Genomic DNA, 21,926 nt, shown 5'->3' on the forward strand with positions numbered 1-21,926 from the left:
GTAACTTGGCAAGATGAAACCGAAGAAACATAGGAGGCAATTGGAAGAATAATTAAAAACAATTTAAAGCAATGAAAAACAATGAAAAAGTAAAATGGTTAACAGCGATCAATAACGAAAAACAATCAAAAAGAACCAAAGCAATTAAATGATGAGAATCTGTGAATGACCCAAACCGGTTAAAATAATCAAGAATTATAAATAAGTAAAATGAGTCTCAAATCGACACAGTTAGAATGATCAACATCACCAGTCATTCACGTCATTAAAATAATTCGCAATTAGAAATCATGGGAATAATGCACTCTTAGAAACAATTCAAAGCAAGCAAAGTACAAGAAACGTAACCATTAAAATAACTGGCAACTAGGAATAAGTTAAAACAATATATATAATGAACAATTAAACTATTTAAATGAATTCACCGTCTAAAATAAACAGTGATTAAATAATCTAGAGATAATGAAGCAATCCCAAGGGAAAGCAGCGCAAGACTTGGAGCAGAGGAGCCCCGCCCCTACCCTCTCCTCGCGCCGACCTCACCAACATGGCACAGAACAAGCCCCGCCCCTACATTCCCCCTCCCCCCGCGCTGACCTCACCAAGATGGCGCAGGGTGAGCTCCACCTCGCTTTACGGCGTCGCAAAAGGACCCCCTCCCTGGCGGCTGTGGCCTCTCCGCCGCTTGCCTAGTGCCGCGCTTTACGGCAACACCGCAAAATGCCAGCAAAATGGCGATGAGCGGCGCTTCCCGGTGACGGTTGAGGAGCCGGTTCCCGCGCCATGGACCGCAGGAAGAAGCCGCTGGATGTGACGGCTGCCTCGGTGAGCCACGGGGCCGGTGGGTCACGTCCCTCCCCCCTTTGTCCTGTAAAAGCAGGACAAAGATGCCCTCCTGGTGCAGGCCCAAGGGGTGTTTCAAGACCACGCAGCTCGTGAATGACGTGTTTTGGTCACCCGTGGGATGGGAAAGACCGCGTTTACTCAAATACAAGGCGAGGTTTCCTCCTTCAATCAGCAGCCCCTCCTCTTGCATCAGTGGATGAGGAAACCTCATTGCCCGTCATTAAACTGCTGCCAAAAGTTGGCCGTGCTCCGTCATGGCAGCCGGCCGGGAAGTGGATCCTGTGCAGCCAACGCTGAGCGTGACCATAAGACACAGCCCACGTCGGGCAGACATGCTGCTGGGACGTGCGTGTGCGTGCGTGCACACCAAAAAAAACTTAGATGCTAATGGGAACCTGTCAAAAAGATTTTTTTGTAAAAAAAAAATTTGAAGGAAAATGTTTCATGTGCCAAACCAAATCAATCCAAATTCGTGAGTTGTTTAAGAACGGTGTGTGGCCCTGCCAGCGGCAGACATCCTCCACCCCCGCCTCGGGCTTCAGATGTTTCCAAATCATTTGGCAGGCATCCTACATGTAGGCCCAGGCCCAGAGGCGTGGGGTTAGGATGCCCCTACGGCCGCAGGGGCAAGCTAGGGAGCAGTTTCCCGGCTCCATGAAGTCAGTGTAAAGCCAAGATCTTCCCACTGGAAACAACAGTGGGACGGTAGCTATACGTTAACTTTCTGGCATGGGTTAGTACCTGGGAAGAGGTTTTTTGTTTGTTTTTTTAAATTAAAATGTATTTCTATATATATAGAGAGAGAGTTTTATTTATATATACATTCTCTGTCATAAGCTTTCTGTCACACATCCTAAAACTGTATTAAGAAACCCACGCTTCTGGTTATAATAAACGCGCCTGCGCCTCTACGCATCCACCCTCACCTACCCACATTGCAGTCCCTTAGTCCAAACCCCAATTTGGGGTTTACAATTCTCAGTTCATTCAGTGTCACTGTCACTTCCGCTGCTGCTGACCCTATTGTAGTCCTTCTCGCTGTCTCCGGGTCCAGTTGCATCTCTGTCCTCTTTGTTCTCTCTGTTTACTTCCCCTCCTAACCCATGCCAGAACGGTGGATAGGTTAGTTTAGCCCATCTGAGTAAGGTATGTGGTAGTGCCTATTAAGTGCAGTCCCCTGCAGCGCCAGCTCTTTTTCAAGTCATGCTGAGCCATTACACTGCAGACATTTTGACTTCCTCTTCACTCCCACAGCTGAGCTGCACCTTTCTGTCCTATTTCCAATGAGTCTTGTTTCTTCACCAGCCTCCGATGCCTGGCTAACAATGCCAAATGGGGCCCCAAACAGTTCACCCAGAATCCCTCTGTCCCTCCCTCTCTCAGCCAGTTGCGTATGGTTAGTGTGGCCCTGCTCACTGTGAGGTTGCTCAGCATCTCAGGACCCATGACATAACCATCCAGTTCTAGTCATGAGTCGGGGACTAAATAACACATGGATTCTTTGTGGCGGGTGCCTGGAGTATGTACGCACATACTGAGCAGTGCTGAGTTATGGGGTCACCATGGCATGAAATCCCGTTGACACTGCTGGGGCCCAGCCCAATGAACTATATGGTAAATCATGAGCCTTTTGGCATTGGACTAATATCATGCATAATTATCACAAATTTATAAAATTTCCTATATATAGAATCTGATTATTGCGGGGGTCGTCTTATATTCAAGGAAATATGGTAATACCTACAGGAGTTTTATGTTCATGTTTGCAAGAAAAGCACTCTATAAACAATGAAAAAGGAGTTAACGTTTTTTATGAAGACTAACTTTAGTTAGGACTATTTCTTGAAAGGAGTTATCATCCAGTTAAGAATTTGTAGGGTTAAAAACATTATGATTTGTTGTGGTCTTTCTGAGTTCTTTGCAGCAGAAGAATTACTCTAGTATTTTTCCATAGTAAAAAATGACTGAAAATTAAGAGCAGGCACTTGTCTGCGGGGTGCCTCAAATCTGATAAGGGGTGATTTGAATCTAAACAAGTTGAGAGCCTCTGCTCAAGGAGCAACAAGCTGCCCTTTCCACCCTATCAAATGCTCACAAAATTACACAGTGCTTTCACTGGTTTAAAAATAGAGAGTGCATCTTGGTGCTTTTTCTCCAAAGATTTCAATGTATTGCCTGTAAGGTGAAATGCTGCTGTGCTGTGACACAGTATATACCTTACTCCACAAACACAATGCTGAATTTGCTCGTGTTTCTGAACTGGAATTAAGGTTTTGTGTTTGACTGTTAGAGGGAGACCTGAGTAGATTCCCTGACCTGCAGGAGGCAGCAGGAAATTTTGTGTGAAGAAGCAGTTTCTTATTGAAAATATTCTCTCTGGATGTAAGGGCATGTCTGCATGATGGCCTGTAACTTGATATTCCCTTGCTTTTAATCAGTTGAAGTGAGACAGTGCTATCAAAAACTGTTTTTGGTTTTGAAATGTCGCTACAGGGCAGTGGTTGTACTTGGTAGCCATGTTGGTCTGAGACAAAAAGACATGCAAGAAACTAGAACTCTTGGTTCCAAAATGATACCTTTTATTAGACCAACTGGAAAATGGCAAGAAAATTGTCCTTTTGGAACCAAGAGTTATAGTTTTTTTCATGTCTGCAGGGCAGTGGCGCTTTTATAAATCCCAGATATGGAAGTAGTAAAAAACTTCATTAAGAGGCCACCCAGATTGCACAAAATAGATAAACAGTAAAAATGTCACCTTACTTCAGGTTAAGTAAAGTACTTCTAGCTTACATATCTTGTATTGCTCTCACTAACAACTTTATTAATAAAAATCAATGGAGCATTGTTTTTCCATCTTCACTCCCCTTCTCAGCATAGTATAACAATTGCATTGTAACAATGAGCAATAGGAATAAATAAAATTGTATACAAAGCCTTTGATGGTGAATTTATGGGACAGCACTTTAAACAGTTCAGGAAAATCTAGGTTGGTTAGCGTTGTTTTGTATCATGATAACGATTATGCTTTGAGCAGTGGGTCGGGGGATCAACTAAATGACCTCCTGAGCTCCCTTCCGGCCCCCTTTTTTTTTCCTCTGTGACATTATGTGAGGTAGCTAAATGCTAAAATTTGTGATGCATTTTAATACCAAACATTTTCCACTTACCTGGTTAAGGTACATGTTACCAGTGTGTTTTCTACAGGAGTGGCAGGAAAGAAAACATGATCAAGAACACTCCTAAAGGGTACTTAAAGATCACGCACCCTTTTAATGAAGTTTCTGAATAGCACATGGGATGGCGAATAATGCCAAGTGGGAGTTTTTACGTTAACGTTTACAGGAAAAGCAACTAACAATAGTGTGCAAAGAGTTAGATTTTTTATAAAGACTAACCTCAATCAGTTAAGACTCTTCTTTGAAAAGGAATTGTCATCAAATTTTCATACAGGTTAGTCTTTAAATTAAACCAAGCAGGTATTTTATTACTATATATTCTCTGTTTTCGTTGGTCTTCGGAGGCTGTTAATAGCTTTGTATGAAATGATACCTCTTCTGTCCCTGCAAATTTCCCGTCATGGAGTGAAGGATCAGTAATATAGCAACTGTCTATAAATAACTTTTTAAACCACCTATTGTGCATTGTGTTTTATGTCATTATTTTGGTTTACTGAACTCTAGATACTGCTGTAAATTTTTAAATGTTAAATTCCTGCTCCACATTTCCATGGCAGAAATGCAGTCGATTTTGTTATAGCTCCACAGTCTTGCTTTTTCACTAGGAATTTCCTTTTATTTTCCTTTGGTAACTTCTGTTGTTTTTATTTCTGCCGAGGTAGTTGGTAGACTTGAAGGCTGAACTCTTCCGAAAGCAAGAAGAATTCAGGAAAGAAAAACTATTGAAAGATGCTGGAGTTCCTGTAAAACCCAAAACAACAAATAAGGTAGAAATAAGTCATGATGAGTGAATCTTTATTGTTATTCTTTTTACTTAACAAAATGGAAAAAATAAGGCATTAGACAATCAAAAGAACATGTCAATACAGTATTTCAGTTCAACTGTAAACTCTTGATGGTGGTCTTCACTGAATTTCTATCATCCTCTTTCTGTTTGAGGTTTTCGCACAAAGTCTAAAACTGTCCTCTCATTCCTTGTGCATCATATTTTAATACACATTCTCCAGATGGTCAAGTGATACAACCCTGAAAAAATAGTCCCATAAAAATTGTGTGTTGTGTTACTTATTGATGCCATTATTAATTGTATCTGGAAAGATCAATGAAATATTTTTGTTGACCATATTTGTTTGGAAACTTTTTTTTTTAATATTCACTGATACCTTTATATCAGTACTTATCTTGTTTTCACAAAGCCATGTTTAGTCTTTGGAAGTTTCTTGAAAATTTTCACTACTAAAAGCCATAAAAGCAGTTTTTGGATTGGATGAAATTTATTTTAAAGCAGTTATAAATAAATACCATAGGATCTCCATGGACATTACTATTCAGTCTCCAGATGTTTAAATATAAAAAAACAATGTGATTCTCTCTACTGGCTTTCCTCTCCTGAGTTGTTATATTGCATGTAATTCAGTGTGCTGTTCAGACCTACCTGCTGCATTCATCAGCACAGGAGATGGATCATTAAATTTAAAATGGTTAGACTAATAGTTATCTGCAGCTTTTTTTCTCTTTACAGATTGATTTTTCTTCAATAACCACACATAGTTGAAATCTAATTTTAAAAACTCATGTCCCACAGAAACCAAGCATCTGGAACAAACAGAACACAGGGGTTTCAGGACGAGCTGAGAAAGATGCTGAGCAGAAGATTGAAGAGCAGCAAACATTAGATAAAGCGAGGTGACTTTTAGGCATTATAAGAGATGCAGTATATGCAAAATGTACAAAATGTTTAACAGTTGCAGGGAGAGGATATTGTAAATAGTAGTGTGCAGGTAAAAGGAGAAGCAAGTAATTTGTTTTTATAGGGATGCAATTAGTTCATTTCTTATGTAATGTCTTACTTCAGGCTACTTTAGAAAATATCTATATATAAATATTTATATCTGTCAAAATGTGATGAGGTCTTGATTTTTTTCTTCTGTGTCAGGAGAGGCATAGGCACAAAACAACATCAGAATTCTATACACCAAAGACCAATCATCAGCCTAAGTTAGCTCTACAGTATAATACCGAGTTAAAATATAATTGATAATCTCAATTTTTTGGCAATGATTCTTATATATTAGAAGTTCTGTTTCTTAGAAGCATTCAGAGAAAGGCTTCTAGTACCCTAATCAGAACCTGCTTAGGTTTCTGAGGGTAGTCATATCCAGTGTCCATTCCAAATCATGTTTTCTGGAAAGCATCTCTTTTTGTGGTGGGTATTCAATATCTCATTGCTAGAAAAGAATTGCTTTGTTCAAGATGTTCCTATCTCTTTGATAACTGCAGTAATGTTGCTACAAATGTTTCATGATACTGACTCTATAATCAGATATCTATACATGTCAAGAAATTGCAGTTAAGTTTAAAGGAACATTTGTCTTTTGTTTACCTGCCAAGAATAGATTTCAGGGTTCTGCATTTTCCTCCAGCTATAGTTAGTAGTCTCTCTGGCACTTAATGCAGCACAAGGATGGTAGGGGGCACAGCAGGAAAAACTCGGAGCCTTTGGTTAAAAGGGCTTCAAAGACAAGTATCAAATGTATTTCAGCATTTGCTTATTCTGTTGCAGTCTAAGTGATGATAAACTATTCTTTTTGGGGTGTATTTGAAATCTGTCATACTGAAACGTTAACAACATTTTCTTTTCAGGCAGAAACTAGAAGAAAAAGCAAAACTATATGAGAAGATGACTAAAGGAGACTTTCCAGGTGAACAAAACAAGTGTGAAACCAGCATTTGGGGTTTGGGGGTTTTTTAGGTTTTGTTGTTTTTTGTTTGTTTTTTTTAAATCTTGCTTTTTATTTTGTTAGGCTACAAAATTGGCCTTAACCACCTGGTAGTTGACAGCTGTTCAGCTCTGAAATACATTACTTCTGTTAATCAATAAACATTTGCTTTTGAACTAAACAGGCCTTTTTAGAGATACAGTATAAACTGATTGACACAGGTTATATTGCAGAGAAAGAAAAATAGATTATTACATTTTGAAGCTGTAATGGAGAACTGTGGGTTCATTATGCTTTGTCATTGGGAGAGAGGTGTATTCTGGATTCGTAATAGAAAACCCAAGAACAGTAAACTATATGAAAAGTTTCTAATTGTGGAGGAAGAGACTTATATGAATGCTCTTCATGTAGCCAATTCTATAGGACAGTTTTTTAATACCCACTTTGGAAACTACACGAATGACTAAAGGATCCTGCTGCAGGTTTATTTAGCTGTTTCATATAGACTATGTATTTCTTAAATAATTTTTTCTCCCTTCAAATTAGTTATCTTAATATCAGTTTTTCTAAACTGAAAGAAAAGGTTCATTCTGATGGTTTTATTTTATATGTTGTAAATGAGCATTGAAACTATTGATTAGCACAACAGATGCTCATAGAGAAACGGTTTTTGTGAAGAGAGTGTGTGGGTATTTATCTGTGAATTTTTCTGTATGGTACAAAGATGATTTATTACTTTAAACAAAGTTGCTTTCAGAAATGCAGCTCATCAGTAAGGAGTCAGGTTATAATTCTGAGTTTGCTTGGCACTAGATGAGATTAAAGTATTATCTGATAGCATAGTCAAGGGCATTTGCAGCTGGAGAGCTGATTGTGGCTATTTCATATTGATTTCTTGTTCAGTTCTGTTCTTTTGATGCCTGCTATCTAAGAATTGATTTTCTGCCCTAGATGAAGAAACTGAGAATTTGTACCTTGTGGATTTCACTCAGAAGATCATAGACAATCAGAGAGAGGTACAGGATCTATGTAGGAGTGAAGCTTCTAGAAAGACATTAGAAAAGGAGGAAGATGAAGAAGAAAAACTACCTGAAATGGAAATACCACCTCCACAGGACCCCAGTGAAGAATGGTTGGTAATATACAATGGGCAGAACCATTGAAACAAGTCTGTTTTTTATTTCTTAGCAATCTCACAGGGTGGGCAATCTGTTTTACAGTTGTTTTGGCTGATATAACGTATTTAGGAATGGTGACATCCTTTCACCACAAGAAGCATTCTTTTACATCGATTTTTCTATGTTGTAGGAAGGACACGATATGGGATAGCTTATTTCCACATAGTTTAATCTGTTCGGTTTTGAATATCTGTAAACTTGCAGTTCAGTTTTACTTAACTGCTGTTTTCATCTCTTTTCTTTTATCAAAACTGAGCAAGATGATACTGTTTACACTGAATTCCTCAAATTCATGTTTTCTGTGGCATATAAAATAATACAATTGTTACTGATTCTTAGGGAGTTCAGATGAAGTCTTCCATTATACAGATCAGATGATATCAGCTGGGCCTTTTCCTAAGTCAGAGTTAAATTTTAAAAGCCAGAGATGGAATCTTTGTATATCAGTCCTGTTTTGCAGGTCTGTTGCTGAAGCAGCTATTTGAAAACCCAGTAGCTTTCTTGGATTCTTGTTTTATCTCTGTTCAGATCACTTCAGTAGATTAAATGATAAAGTAGGTAACCCACCAGTTATTCCCTTTAAATTCAGTTATCAGTATGAGAGAAGAATGTCACAGAATAGAATGCACGATTTATTTGCCTTCCAGTACATTCCTGTAGTGTCCCTGAGGCTCTCGCTAGGATTGATTTGTTCATTGCAGCTAGACTTGGGAATTTTTTGAGTTATAATATGTATTGAAGGCTAAGTTGTAACAGAATCAACAGTTATTACCTAGTACTTAAAATCATTCTGATTTTAAACATAGCCTTTTTAGACTGAAAAATGAAAAATCTTACTTCTTCCAAAAAATTACCCAGCATTTCGTTTTTCAAATCGCCAATAAATTTCCACGTAAAATTTCCTTCCTCAACTAGGATTTCTAAATTGATAACACATGATAAGAGTTTGAGTCAGTTCATATAACTTTGACATATTTTGTTCAGGGAAATATGCTATAAAATAATAATTGTATTAAAGAGGTCCACTTAGTTTTCTGGTGAATTTAGGGCAGTTCTAAATGTGATTATTGATAGAGACTGTTTTTGTGTTTTTTGCAACACCCTCTTTATTCTTTGGAATAGCTATTTTTTCTTGATGACATGGGGCTGTCCAAAACAGCAATAGTTTTGGTTACATGGCACTACGCTTTGTATGGATTTTCTTCAGTTATAGGACAAATATGGTTTCTGACCCTCCCTTACATTTAAATTCTAGAATTTCAAGCTAACCGTATTGCTAACACTTCTGTAGCTGTTTCAGGCAGATGATAATCTCCTGCTAAAGATACTGGAAATAATTATGAAGCCTCTCTGTCTAGATAGTCCTGTCCATTCACAAGGAAAAGTGTTTATGGAGTTGGAGGTTTTATTATCAGGAATCAACTTAAAACAGCAATAACCAGTTTGCAAAAATGGCATCAAGTTTTGTAATTTACTGGGTTAAGATAGGGAATGTCCTCTAATCTCTCTCACCATGTGTGATGGGAGGTGGAGCTAACAGAGGGCAAAGAACTAAAAAGCTGTAAAATACCATGCAAAAATCCAGAACTCTTGGTTCAGAGATGATACCTTTTAGTAGACCAACTGAGAGAGTCGCAAAAAAATTATCTTTTCCTGCAAGCTAATAATAAGATATTTTTTTTGCAATTCTCCCAGTTGGTCTAATAAAAGGTATCATCTCTGAACCAAGAGTTCTGGATTTTTGCATTTCTTCTTGTCTTAGACCAACACAGCTACCAAATACATCTGTAAAATACCATGTAAGTCAGAGATGAAACTATCAGGCTATTTTGTGCTCTGATCACATTTAATTTTCAGAAACATGAGCCAATGTATTCCACTTTCTGTATTCTTTTTCAACATGTATCTGTACCACCTCAATAAAAGGAGGAGGGCAAATCTAATTACTGTCTTGATAAACATTTTGGAGCAGTAATTGCCTCTCTTCTTACTTTTGTACAGTATCCAGCACAATGGCACCCCCATCTTCAAAAGGCCTTAGACAATGCCATATTTACTATTCTCTAACCATAATAAATAGTGGGTCTGGCTGGAATTTTTTTTTCTGCTATCATTGTTTGTTAGTCACATTGCTGTGCAGAATAGAGGATGTTTTGTTTTTTCCCATGCTTCTGGGCTTTGCTGGTTACGACATGGAATGGGGAAGTATTTTTTCCCCTCCTAGTGCTACAGGAGTCAGGGATGTGTATTGGCTTCCTCAAGATGCACTGGGTGTTGAGTGCAGCCGGCATGGTCCTCTTCTTTGGATCGCTCAAGTGTATTTTAACAAAGTACTTCTGTCCTTGAAGCAGCAGGACATTGGCAGTGCCCTCTTCCCCCTGTTTACCTGTGTCAGGTTAGGGTATTAGCACTTTGGGGGATTGTGCATGGGAGTTGTGCAAGATAATTGTTCGTGTAATTTTAAGAAAAAGGTAGGCATATGTTTGCATAGGATGATTTAGATGGGCATGATCCCTGAGCAGGTCCTGAGACCCCTACTAACCCTGCTTTCCTGTGATCCTGTGAAGGCACAAGTGTTTCAAAGTTAGCCTTAGGGATCATATTTCATTCTGGATCAGCAGTACTTTGTCAGCTGTGACTTGAATTTTCAAAACTTGGATGATTGGGACACTTGGTCCACTAATGCTGCCAAGTTCTTTAGCATCAATAACTACTTCTGTTTATCTGATTCTATAAATGGAGCATTCACTATGATAAAGAGCTTTGCATAAAGCCATCTCTTTTAGAGTTTCAAAGGAACATTTTGCTATCATTTTACACAGCCTTTGTTCAACTGAGATAAAAATCACTTGAAATCCTTAGTAAATGAGCCTTAGACTGATAATTGAAATATACTGTAGCAATTTAAATTTGTCAGAAGTCAATGTTGCATCATTATTTTCTCCACGGGAAGCAAATACTGTGTTCATAATTTTATTTTGACTTGGAGCTATGTGATATTGTAACTTTTTAAAGAGTTTTTAAACTATTTTGTGTCTGAGACAGGCGACAGGCTGAGCATGAGATGGAGTACAATATATAAATACAATAAATCTGTCATGGCCTCTCTTAAAAATGCATACTTTTATCCTGTTTCTATTGACTGTTATGCTGGAGGTAAACTTAAGACACTGAGAGGGTGAATATTCTTGGGAAAGTACTAAACTTTTTATCTACTGGATAAGAGTTCTATAAATCTCAGGATATAAAACTCCATTTATAAAATTCTTTTCCCTTTAATTTCAGGGTCGATTATGTGGATTCCTTAGGCCGATCTAGACGTTGTATGAAGAAGGATTTGCCAGATCTGCTTAAACTGGATAAAGAGCTTCAGGGGAAAAGGTGTGGCTTTAGTGGCAATATTTTCTCCTACAATATTTTACAAACTGCTTTTACCTTAGTGTAAATCCAAAATTCCCCTGTGTCATAAAAATATCTGCATTTATATTGATAGCAGTAGAATTTGATCCTGTTCATGTTTAAAACAAACAGCGTGCATTATCGTTGGTTTATTATTAAACTGTTACAATCTTCTTATGAAGTTTTGGGGAAAAGGTAGCTCATTTTATCAAAACTTTCCATTTGAAACACAAGCAGTAGTCCAAAGTTTGTTTTATTTTGCTCCAGCAATTGATCCTTTAAGAGATAGGCATGTGCATACAGTGTCATCTTGTTTTTAAATTGCAGCATTGGCTCCCATATTTTACCATAAAACAAATGTCTAAAAAAAGTAAGTTAGTGACCTGACAGATACTTGATTTATTTTTCAACTGTGGTCCTTTTTCTGATGAAATTTAATTTATTGAACTCTGAACAATCCCTCCAAATTTTTTCCAGCCTGAATGGTCTGATTACAAGGTTTTTTAGGAAGGCAAATACAGGGTGACATTCCAAATGAATTTGTTAGAGCACCATTTGTTTGTTTTGGTCATTACATCTATTCTGATAAAACTGTAATGACAGAGCTGAGAATTATATTGGAAAGAAATTTAGAGTCTCCATGATCAAAGCTTTATTGTAGTTGAAGTGTAAGTTCCTGTTTCTCTCATTTGAGGATTCTTCAGCATGATATTTATCATTTAAAAATAAAACGAGAAATATAAATGCTTTGTTTGCTCATGATCTGCCAGCAGGCTTTGCTTTAGCTAGGTTATGGGACAAAGAACTGTTTCTTCTCTCCAAAGGAAAACCAAAAGGTAAGGTATTTTCCACTTTATATCTTGCATAGAAGAGATCAAGAGCTGAATTCACTGCCAGTACATTATTGTTTTCAATTTACTTCATTCTCTGATGTTAAGTCTAAAATGTTGCTGCTCAGTCTTGTATCAGCTTCACAACAGATGCCAAGAAAAGTGTGGTTTTTGGTGGATATTCTGTTGAGCTTCATCTTCGCCTTGCATTTTGAATTAATAGTGACTTCACAAAGCCTGTGGAAATGGTACCATCTTAAAGGATCTTTTTTTTTAGAATACTGTGTCAGAGGGGAGTATAGCAGTCCTTATTCTAAACTGCATTAATTTGTATATTTCATTCATCATTGTAATGGCACAAGTTTATCTATGTGCCTAGCTCTGCATGTTCTAGCTTCAAAACCGGAAGCAGTATAGCAGCTTCATATTAATGCCTGCATACTGCAGCACTAATATAGTCACATTGCTTCTGGTTCCAAAACTAACTGATATTTTTGTCCAGTGCTATGTAGACTGTGGCATGAGCCAGAAGTTCCGCAGTGCTCTCAGCTCAGCACTACATTTATGCTGTGGAGGCATACCTTCATTTTCTTCCAGTAGTGCCCTACATAGCCCATGCTTCTGGTGTTCAGTTGCACAGAACCCACAGTTTATATTCTGTAATCCATATCCTGCTTTCTTTATTAGACAAGATACTGATGAGAAGAGTCTGCTCTCTGAAGACATGAGAAGAGAAATTCAGCGGCAGCAGTGGGAAAAAGAGGAAGAGGAGGCCCTAAAGAAACCTATGGGACCCATACATTATGAAGATATTCGTGAAAATGGCATGTATTTATTTTATATGGTTTATCTTCACTGTACGATTTCTGGAAGAAGTATGATTTATCTCAAAGCATAAAAAAGTATTCCCATAGATATAAATTCTCACCTCTGTTAAACAATGATTCTGTGCAATTCCCAGAGAGAGAGAGTGGATTCTTCTGTTAATTGGAGAAATAAATCGGGAAAATCATTTAATCTCTTAGGGAAAGGTGGTAGGATGCTTCATCAGATTTAAAACTAGACTGGACAAAAATGTTTGTTTATTATTAGGAATAGGTCTGAATCACAAGCAAGACAGAGAACACAATGGCCTAGCAGGTTTCTTCCTACTAAAGTATAGCACGGTGAATTGTGGGCTGTGATGATTGTTAACTGATAAAATATAACCTTGTTGTAACTCCTCCTTCCTTTCAGAGGCCAGGCAGCTTGGTGTTGGTTATTTTTCCTTTTCTCGTGATAAGGAATTAAGAAACAAGCAAATGGAGACATTGGATATGCTAAGAGAACAGGTACGGGGTTAAAAGTAGGTCTTGGCATAATCGTATTTTGATTCGGCTACAGGACTCCTAGGTACTACAGTCATACAAATAATAAATTACTTGTACTTGTGGAACCTTGTTTTGAGTACAACTTTGTAAATGTGTTTAGGCTCAGAATTGTTCACTCATGACTTGTGATAACTAAACAGCAAAATATTTGGGGACATTTTTTCAAAGGAGGTAGCCTGAAGGTTTGCATTAAAAAAAAATGCTTGTTTACTGTAGCTTTTCTAGTGAATGTTTACATAGATTTCAAAATTGCCACTTGCAAGCAGTCATGATAAATATACCCTCAGGGAAGTTGGCTCTGAAAGTTGAGGAACTTGATCACATTTTGTATTAGTCTCTAAGCATAAAATATGTAAAGAAGTGCTTATTGCATAAACTTTGGGAAGCAGTTGTAGGTGGAAGAGGTATAGATAAATGCATTAAAGGAAATTTTACATCCTAAGCCAAAGAACTTACTGGTTTTGGCTTTTTCATCCATGAGTTGGGGATAGATGTAGCCTCGGTGAAAAATCCTATTTTTAGCTTCTGAATTTTTCAACTAAGATGTGAAATAAGTACTTTTACAGGGAAAGTGTGATAGAGATAAGAGCTCCTTGAAAGCAGACACATCCAATTTGTTATAGTTAACTAGTTCACTGAGCTACCTTCACCATTTGAAATTAGTGATACAGGTTCTGTGTCTGGTAGAATTTGCAAGACTGCATTCAAAGACTGGGATGGATTTTTCCTTATTAGGATAATGTAGCTGATAATCTGTTTGCTTCGGGCACTGTTGAGGGAAATGCACAATTGATTGTAATCAAGCCTGAGAATTAATTAACGAATATCTTCTGTTGTCATTAAGACTCAAGAACAAAGAACAAAACGTGAACATGTAAAAGAAAAACGAAAGGCAGTTCTGGAATCAAGACTGTCTAAGCTTCGAGCAAGGAAGATGAAGAGATTAAAAGAGGAGGGAATAGAGGAAAATGAAATCCAACTGGAAGGTGGAGGTACAAACTTTTGCAAGTCTTTTTTTCTTTGTTTTTTTTAAACACGCTTTTTGCTTATGGGGGGAAAATAGGTTGTTTAGGCTGAATTTTGCTAATTGTATTTATCAGCATTATATATTCTACATATATTAAACTGTGGGACTATGAAAAAATTAACAGGTCAAATAATTACACACAGATGTAAAAATGGACAGTCACCTTGCTGGGTTCACCTGACCCCAGCTGTCTTTTCTGCTTGGTGCAGGGGGCTGGACCTGATGATCTTCCAAGGTCCCTTCCAGCCTTACAATCTATGAATCTTGTTAAAATGGGGTTTTTTTATGCATAGGATAGCGAGTGATGTACTTTGTCTATTATAGTACCAGCAGCATTCATGCCTGCCAGCAAGAATTAAGCAGGTTGTTTAAAGTTAGAGTAGCAGGCATTTTAATAGCTGTTTTAAGATGGGATGGTACAAAGAAGTACATCTCATTTTAGTTGTAGAACTGTCTTGTGAGAGAGGCCAGATTCCGTATACTCATACAAATAAGACAAGTGCAAGTGGTGGTAAGGGGCCGGATTTTGTCTTCTAATGACAATGTACAACTATCAGAGGCCAGAGTTTTGTTGTAACGTCATAACTATGACTCGTTTCTTCAACAAGAACCAGCTCTGCTACAGGACTTTTTTTGTATGAGGATGTACAAATGGATGCATGGCCCAATTAATACCCCATCACAGTGCTGAACCAGTGATTAACTGAAGAGTGTTTTGAAAATAAAAGTAGTATATCTGTGTTAAGTCTTATTATTATGAAAAGGAATAAGAATACCACTAATTTTTTTTATGATTAGTGACTGGGGAAATATGCTAATGTTTTAATTTTACCTATTTTCCCATCTTCAGTATATATAGCTCAACCAATTCCTGCTTCAATTATTAGGCAACACATCTTCAGCTGCCTTTCAGTATCACTGAAACCTAATGAAGTGTCTCTTGATAGATTTGTTTCTTGATTATCTGGCTTATTCCTTATCACTTGTGAACTAGTATGCAGTAATTAAAAAGCTTCCATCTTCCCAGTCAGATGCATTTTGTTCTAATTAGAGAACTGCTGTAGACTTCATTAATGTAAACAGCTATTACGCTTGTATGCATCCTGTGATGTTTGTATCTAAACTCATGCCATGTCAATAACAAACTTATTCCCTCTCTCTCGTAAACAAAAGCAGATGAAGTAGTTGGTCCAGTACCAGCTGAGCCAGAAGCCACCATGGCTGCAAGAGTTGCTTCAGAAAGTAGGAAAGTAGAGGTTATCATTCAGGAGAGAAAAGATACCAAGCCAGGTGTGCCATATGTTCGCGAGTGGGATAAAGGCAAAGGTAAGAAAACTAGCTTATGAACTTTAACGTGGGATTGGAAGCAATGCTATTTAAGTAATAGAATGAGCCCAATTCTTAGTTATGCTTGGTGATAAGCAGCAATGGGACTGAGAAGTAAAGGAAACTATTTTCTTTTTCCCCTTTCTTTCTGGTGCCCGTTACCATGATTAACCACCTTGGCTATGACCTGAGCAGGTGGTGTAATGTTCTATAAGATTATCCTCTGCTTGCATTCATGGGAGGTCCACGAAATTGTAAACAGTATGATTTTTTTTGTCTGTACTTATTTTGTAGTATATTGCTGTGCTATATGAGGGGTCACATGTGTAACACAAGAGTCTCACTTTGAAATGCATGAATAGATTCTGTATTGCATCAAATAATGTAAACAGAATCTATGGAGACAGATGGAGTTTGAGAACAGACAAAAGGCAATGAGGAAACATTGAGTGGGTAGAAAAGGTAGGCATTGTCAGGTAGGTCTCTGAAGGAGGGGATTCTCAATTTGAGGCAAATACAAGCAAGAATCTATTGATCTATTTCGTGCATAGTAAGTAGTACATTTGGATCTAAAGTGAGGGCTTTGTCTGAATTACAGGCACAGCAGGGCCCTGAGACATCCATCTGCTATTGTAGTAGAGATAATTGCAATACAAAAGGTGCTATATATAAGGCAGACCCAAAAAAGTTAAAAGCTTGGAGATCCAAAGTTCTGTGAAGGACAACAGAATGCATCAGAACATTTGGGATCTGTTCAAGAACATCCTGAGATAGATGGAATCAGTACTAGCTGTGATAGCTGATAAAAGCACATAGGATAGTAAAATCAAACCTGAGACAATACATGCGTTGGGGATGCTGTACTTGATTAAGTTCATTAATCAGTAAATTGTAAAGATACTAGGCATAGTACCAGACATGATTGATCCCTAGAAAGGTATGTAGAATGATACAATGCTAACTGGGTACAGTAGTCATAAAGGTTAATTATAAAGATCGTTAATCACCAAGTAGCAGTATGCAATGATGCATGCCTGACATTAGCACTTATAATGCATAAAAGGAATAGACTAGGAATGTACTTTGGATTTGTGTTTAACCCTGCACTAACTCTGGTGTCAGCCAGTCTGATGATCCCCTAGCTGATAGCATGAATAAAGGCTATACTAAATATATATTCATTGAATAGCTGCCACTTGCATATCTGAACTGTGTTGCAGTAGGACCTAACAGGTCTATATACATAATTTCTAGCCTTATATTAAAACTAAAACTTGAAATAAGTTTACAGTCTATGATTTGTAACCACTTTAGCACCAGCACCTTAAACAATGTGATAGATGCAACTCCCTGCTCTACTGATGTACTTTTTTTTTATTAGTGCTTAATATTTTTATTGTTAGCATAACAATAAACAATTTTTATTGGGGATCTATTTGCTGAATATGCACACAGGATTTTTGTCCCAGGAATATGTAAAATCCATCAATTTCTACATGCCAGTTGAAATGGGTTTTGAGGAAGAAATCATAGCTGTTTTAAAGAGACACTCAAAACACTGAATTTTAGTTGAAAACTATTTAGTTTTATAAATATGATAAAGTTGAGTTATTGCAACACAACACTTCATAGCATTGACATTGACATTGAAATTAAGGTGTCTACCACTTTTGCTGACATTAACAACTGATACAACTGATCCAAGACCACCAGAGGGCATAGTACATTTTAAGAATAACTACTTTGACATGATTGTCTTCTTTTAATACTTTCAAAATTTTAGGGCACCTATACATGAGCACAGAGGCTGCTCTGACACGCTGCAATTACTCTATTAATTGAGCCTACTGGAACATGGCAATTACTACGCTCCAGCAACCTCCTGCATCTCGTGTATCAGTGTCCCTGTGCTTAAAAATGGCAGCAGGCGTGCTTGAACTGAAGCTTATCAAGCGAGTTTCAGTTCAAGTGCCCTGCCACCATTTTTAAGTACAGGGACACTTGTACACGAGACACAGTGGCACTTTAGAGAGTGGCTCTTGCTGCCGCTCTAATTAAAGCGCTGTCCCTCCCACCCCCAGAGCATATCTAAAAATGCCCTTAGTGCTTTGCACTTGGGCTATCCCTTTACTATTAGCAACTTTCTATAAACCAGTGACCAGATTATTTAAAAACTATATCTTTTTAAAATTAAAATTGTGAATGGTGAAAGTTTTTTAATGCTTTTAAAAGTTATTTTGATTCCTTGAGTTTAGATGAAATTCAGCCTATCATTGTAAATAAGTAGAAAGCTGTTTTACAAGTGACTTTAAGCAACTCAGTTTTCCTTTGCTACTAAACTGTGAAAGGAGGGGATACCTTCCTAGGAAGGAAACATAAATCATCGTTGTACAGTAAAACTTGGATACAAATTACCATGTTTTTTTCTGTATCTTAACAGATTTTACTTCCGGACTATGGTCAAGGAGACAGTCCGCTCTTAGAGATGAACGAGATCCAGAGTTTGCACCACCTTCTAATTACTTTTGGGGCCAAAAGCCTGCCAGCAACCAAAAAAGCCAGAGTTGGAACAGGCCTGAACCCTCTCATGAGAAATTGGAACCGGAATCGGCACCGAACCAGCAGTTTCCATCAACGCAGACTTACTACAACAGCCCCCCAAATCAGCAGCCACTTTACCAAAGTCTAGATGACATGCTGTCTTATTACAAGCAAGTGACTTGAGCTTATTTATAGCATAAGGAAGAATCTTAACTTAAATAATTGAAATATAATTGTGTTATAAGCATTCATCTTTTGTTCTTTCCAGACCTTGGGGAGATTGGTTTTCATAATAATGAAATCTCTCATATGAACCAAGGGTATTAGAACTGTCACAACACACAGCCACATATTTGCTCCCTCAGGGCTGTACTTCCAACTGTATTAAAAACCCATGGTTTGGTGGCAGTATTTATTTGATACAACAATCATTCTTTATGTGTTTTTTGCTATTTCTGTACATTTATGTCTTGGTTTTAAAATCATGAATAGAGATGATATTCTCTCCAGATAAATTTTAATTCTTTTGGTGAGATTTTTTATTTTATTTCCTCAAAGGGCCATTGGTGGAAGAGCTTATGTATAGTTTGAGTCTATTACAAACTGAAAATCAAGTTGAGTGATGATATGATCAAATACTTTAAAAAAAGTTAAAATGATCACCTTTATTTGTCAGCCAAAACTTCTGGGATTAAATTTAAACTTTATATTTTCTATAAGAAACATGCATCTACCTATTTTCGTATTTGGACAAAACTGGGTAAGATAGTACTCACTTCCCCATCCCTAAATAATTATGTGGAGTTGTTCACATTGTCATAGTGCCTCCTGCTTTCAAAAGATCTGCTTACATCTTGTAATTGTATAAAATATTCAAAGTTTGAGTGGCACTGTGTAAATCAATAAATAATGCCTACATATTTACAAGAAGGTTGGACTAAGTACGACATGATGATGGCTTAGATGTGACGGTTTGCAAAGTACCATTTTTCTTGTTAGGTGCATTTGTGTCATTACTTCAACCCATTTACTAACAGGGTGGCATTACTTTTATATGCTGCCCTACTGTCATACTTGCAGAATGAAGGTACAAATTACAGTACTATGCTTCAAATAGCTAGACAGCAGGGGGCATGGATTTGTTATTTAGAAAATTTAAGCTCTGATTTTAAAAAAGCAGTTGGGATATAATCTGAGTGTGACTCTTCCAGATTGATAATATTTATATGGGTAGGTCAAAATGGCAAACTAAATTTGGTATCAAAATAATAAGCTCTGTAGAAGCCACAAAAGTGTGCATAAAGAGCTGCTGATATTTTGTTCTTTTAAGATCATGCAGCATCCTAGGATTTTGGAGTGTTTTGGGAGGTTGGTAAGCAGCACAGAGGACTAAACTGACTTGTGCAAGGTCATTCAGCAGGTGTGGCAGTGTGTGGAAGACATTCTGTTCCCAGATTCAATCTGTTTACTGTGTTAAATTTTTCTCTCAACCCCTAGAAGCAGTAACCCTGAGCATAGTCATTTAGAAGTCTAGATTTTCTATAAAAGTTATTTGTGGAGTATGGAGCTCTGAAAAAAATTTAGTTTTATGTACCTGTTAAAAAAAAGATTCAGCATTTGTGAAAAAGTGCAAAAGCAGGAAAATCTATATTGTGCACAGTTTAACTTTCCATCTTTTGAGTTATTTGGAATGCAAATGATTTTGTAGCAAAAACTTCTCCAACATAACAAATTGTTTGAGCTCTTGCATCTGTCCACAAACTTTTACAGAAAAGGTCATCTTAAGCATCAAAACAAAATGGTATGACTATGCCTGTTTTATTAAAAATCTCACATCATTTAGCCAGTTCACTTATCATAAAGCAAGAGAAAAATGCTCTGTCTGACTGTTCTTACTGATCTAAAAAACTCATTTAATATAGTCATTGTCGGCAACAACACAAAACTGGATATTTCCTCTGCACGGTCTCTGATAAATGAGTCAAGATTATTCCCACCAGATGGCAGTCTAATACTTGCATCTTTTCCAGTAAGAGCCCAATGTATAGGCACTTAATATACAGTTTTGTTTCTAGTAGCATTTAAGTTACTTGTATGTTTCTCCAAAGCATTGGTGAGATATCTGACACCCTCTGTACTCCATTCACCCAAATGCAACATAAACCAATGGTTCAAGGTCTTTGGATCCACCCAAAGAGTACTAGTTGATGGGAGCAAATCAGTGTGGTGCAGGGTGACCAGTGGAGTCCCTCAGGGCTCAGTACTCGGGCCAGTACTCTTTAACATCTTCATTAACAATCTGGAGTCAGGAGTCAGATGTGAAGTGGCAAAGTTTGCAGATGACACCAAATTATCGGGGTGGGTGGTCACACTGCAGGACAGACTGGGGATACAGGCCAACTTGGACATGCTCTCAAGATGAGCTGACCAAAACCTGATGGCCTTCAATGTAGAGAAGCGTACGGCGCTGCACTTCGGTAGGAAGAACTCTCAACATACAGGGTCGGCAGTGCTATGCTTGCTAGCACCACCACCGAAAAAGACTTGGGGGTCCTGACTGACTACCAGATGAATACAAGTCACCAATGCGATGCTGTAGCTGGCAAAGCAAACCAAACTGGTGTGCATCTACCGATGCATCTCCAGCAAAACCAGCGATGTCATCCTCTTGCTTTACGCGGCCACAATAAAGCAGCTGGAGTACTGCATCCAGTTTTGGGCCGCCCCACTTCAGAAGGGATGTGGAAAAGCTTGAGAGTCCAGAGAAGAGCCACTTGTATGATCCTAGGCCTGGAGGGCAGGCTGTACAAGGAGAGGCTGAGGGATCTGGGATTCTTCAGTCTGGAAAAGAGAAGGCTCAAGGGGTACTTGGTAGGAGCCTGCAATTATATAAGAGGGGTACATCAGGACCTGGGAGAACAGCTGTTCATTAGAGCTCCCCAAGGGATAACGAGGTCTAACAGCCACAAACTCCAGGAAGGCCAATTTAGACTAGACATAAGAAAAAAGTTCTTTATGGTGTGTGCGCCCAGGGTCTGGAGCAGACTCCCTCCAGAAGTAAGCACCTACTCTGGACTCTTTCAAAAAACATCTAGATATTTTTCTTGCTGGGATCACGTGAAATCTGTGAATCTGTATTTTATGATAGTAGCTGCATTCATTGAAAACACAAGTTGTTGAAACCCAGCTTTGAACCTTCAACAGCTGAGGGTAGGGACATTTCATTGGAGTGCCATCAGACTCAAGGGAAATCTCAACTTTTAGGTACTATGGCATGTCTGAGTTCTTATAGAAAATCACCAGCTGTACAATGACATTCAATACAGTGCTCCTAGAATAACCTAGATTCCAGTTATAAACAAATGGTTTCAATTTTGGGGGGATGCAAAACTGGTTCCTAGCCTGGCCATATTGTTGGAATACCTTTTGAAATGTTATCTGAAGCACGGGCCAGGGAAACCATTGCAATAATAAGTGCTTGATCAGAGATTCTTTGCCAAGCTCTCTCTAAGT

At 37.9% G+C, this 21,926-nt stretch overlaps 1 protein-coding gene across 2 annotated transcripts; it reads left to right on the plus strand.

The window, feature by feature from the left end:
- Nucleotides 1-698: 698 nt before the first annotated feature.
- CCDC174 (coiled-coil domain containing 174) lies at nt 699-20,499 on the plus strand. 2 transcript variants are annotated; one of them, XM_006017804.3, is made up of 11 exons: nt 699-825; nt 4,685-4,789; nt 5,608-5,708; nt 6,666-6,724; nt 7,694-7,874; nt 11,206-11,301; nt 12,837-12,973; nt 13,386-13,480; nt 14,364-14,511; nt 15,720-15,872; nt 18,313-20,499. In XM_006017804.3, the coding sequence occupies exons 1-11, from the start codon at nt 784-786 to the stop codon at nt 18,594-18,596; spliced, it is 1,401 nt and encodes a 466-aa protein (XP_006017866.1). In that variant the 5' UTR covers nt 699-783; the 3' UTR covers nt 18,597-20,499. The 2 variants fall into 2 exon arrangements, with proteins under 2 accessions (XP_006017866.1, XP_006017867.1); XM_006017805.3 differs by having other exon boundaries at nt 15,723-15,872.
- Nucleotides 20,500-21,926: the final 1,427 nt, after the last annotated feature.

This window comes from Alligator sinensis, unplaced genomic scaffold (assembly GCF_000455745.1).
Source record: "Alligator sinensis unplaced genomic scaffold, ASM45574v1 scaffold839_1, whole genome shotgun sequence".
Taxonomy (NCBI): domain Eukaryota; kingdom Metazoa; phylum Chordata; order Crocodylia; family Alligatoridae; genus Alligator; species Alligator sinensis.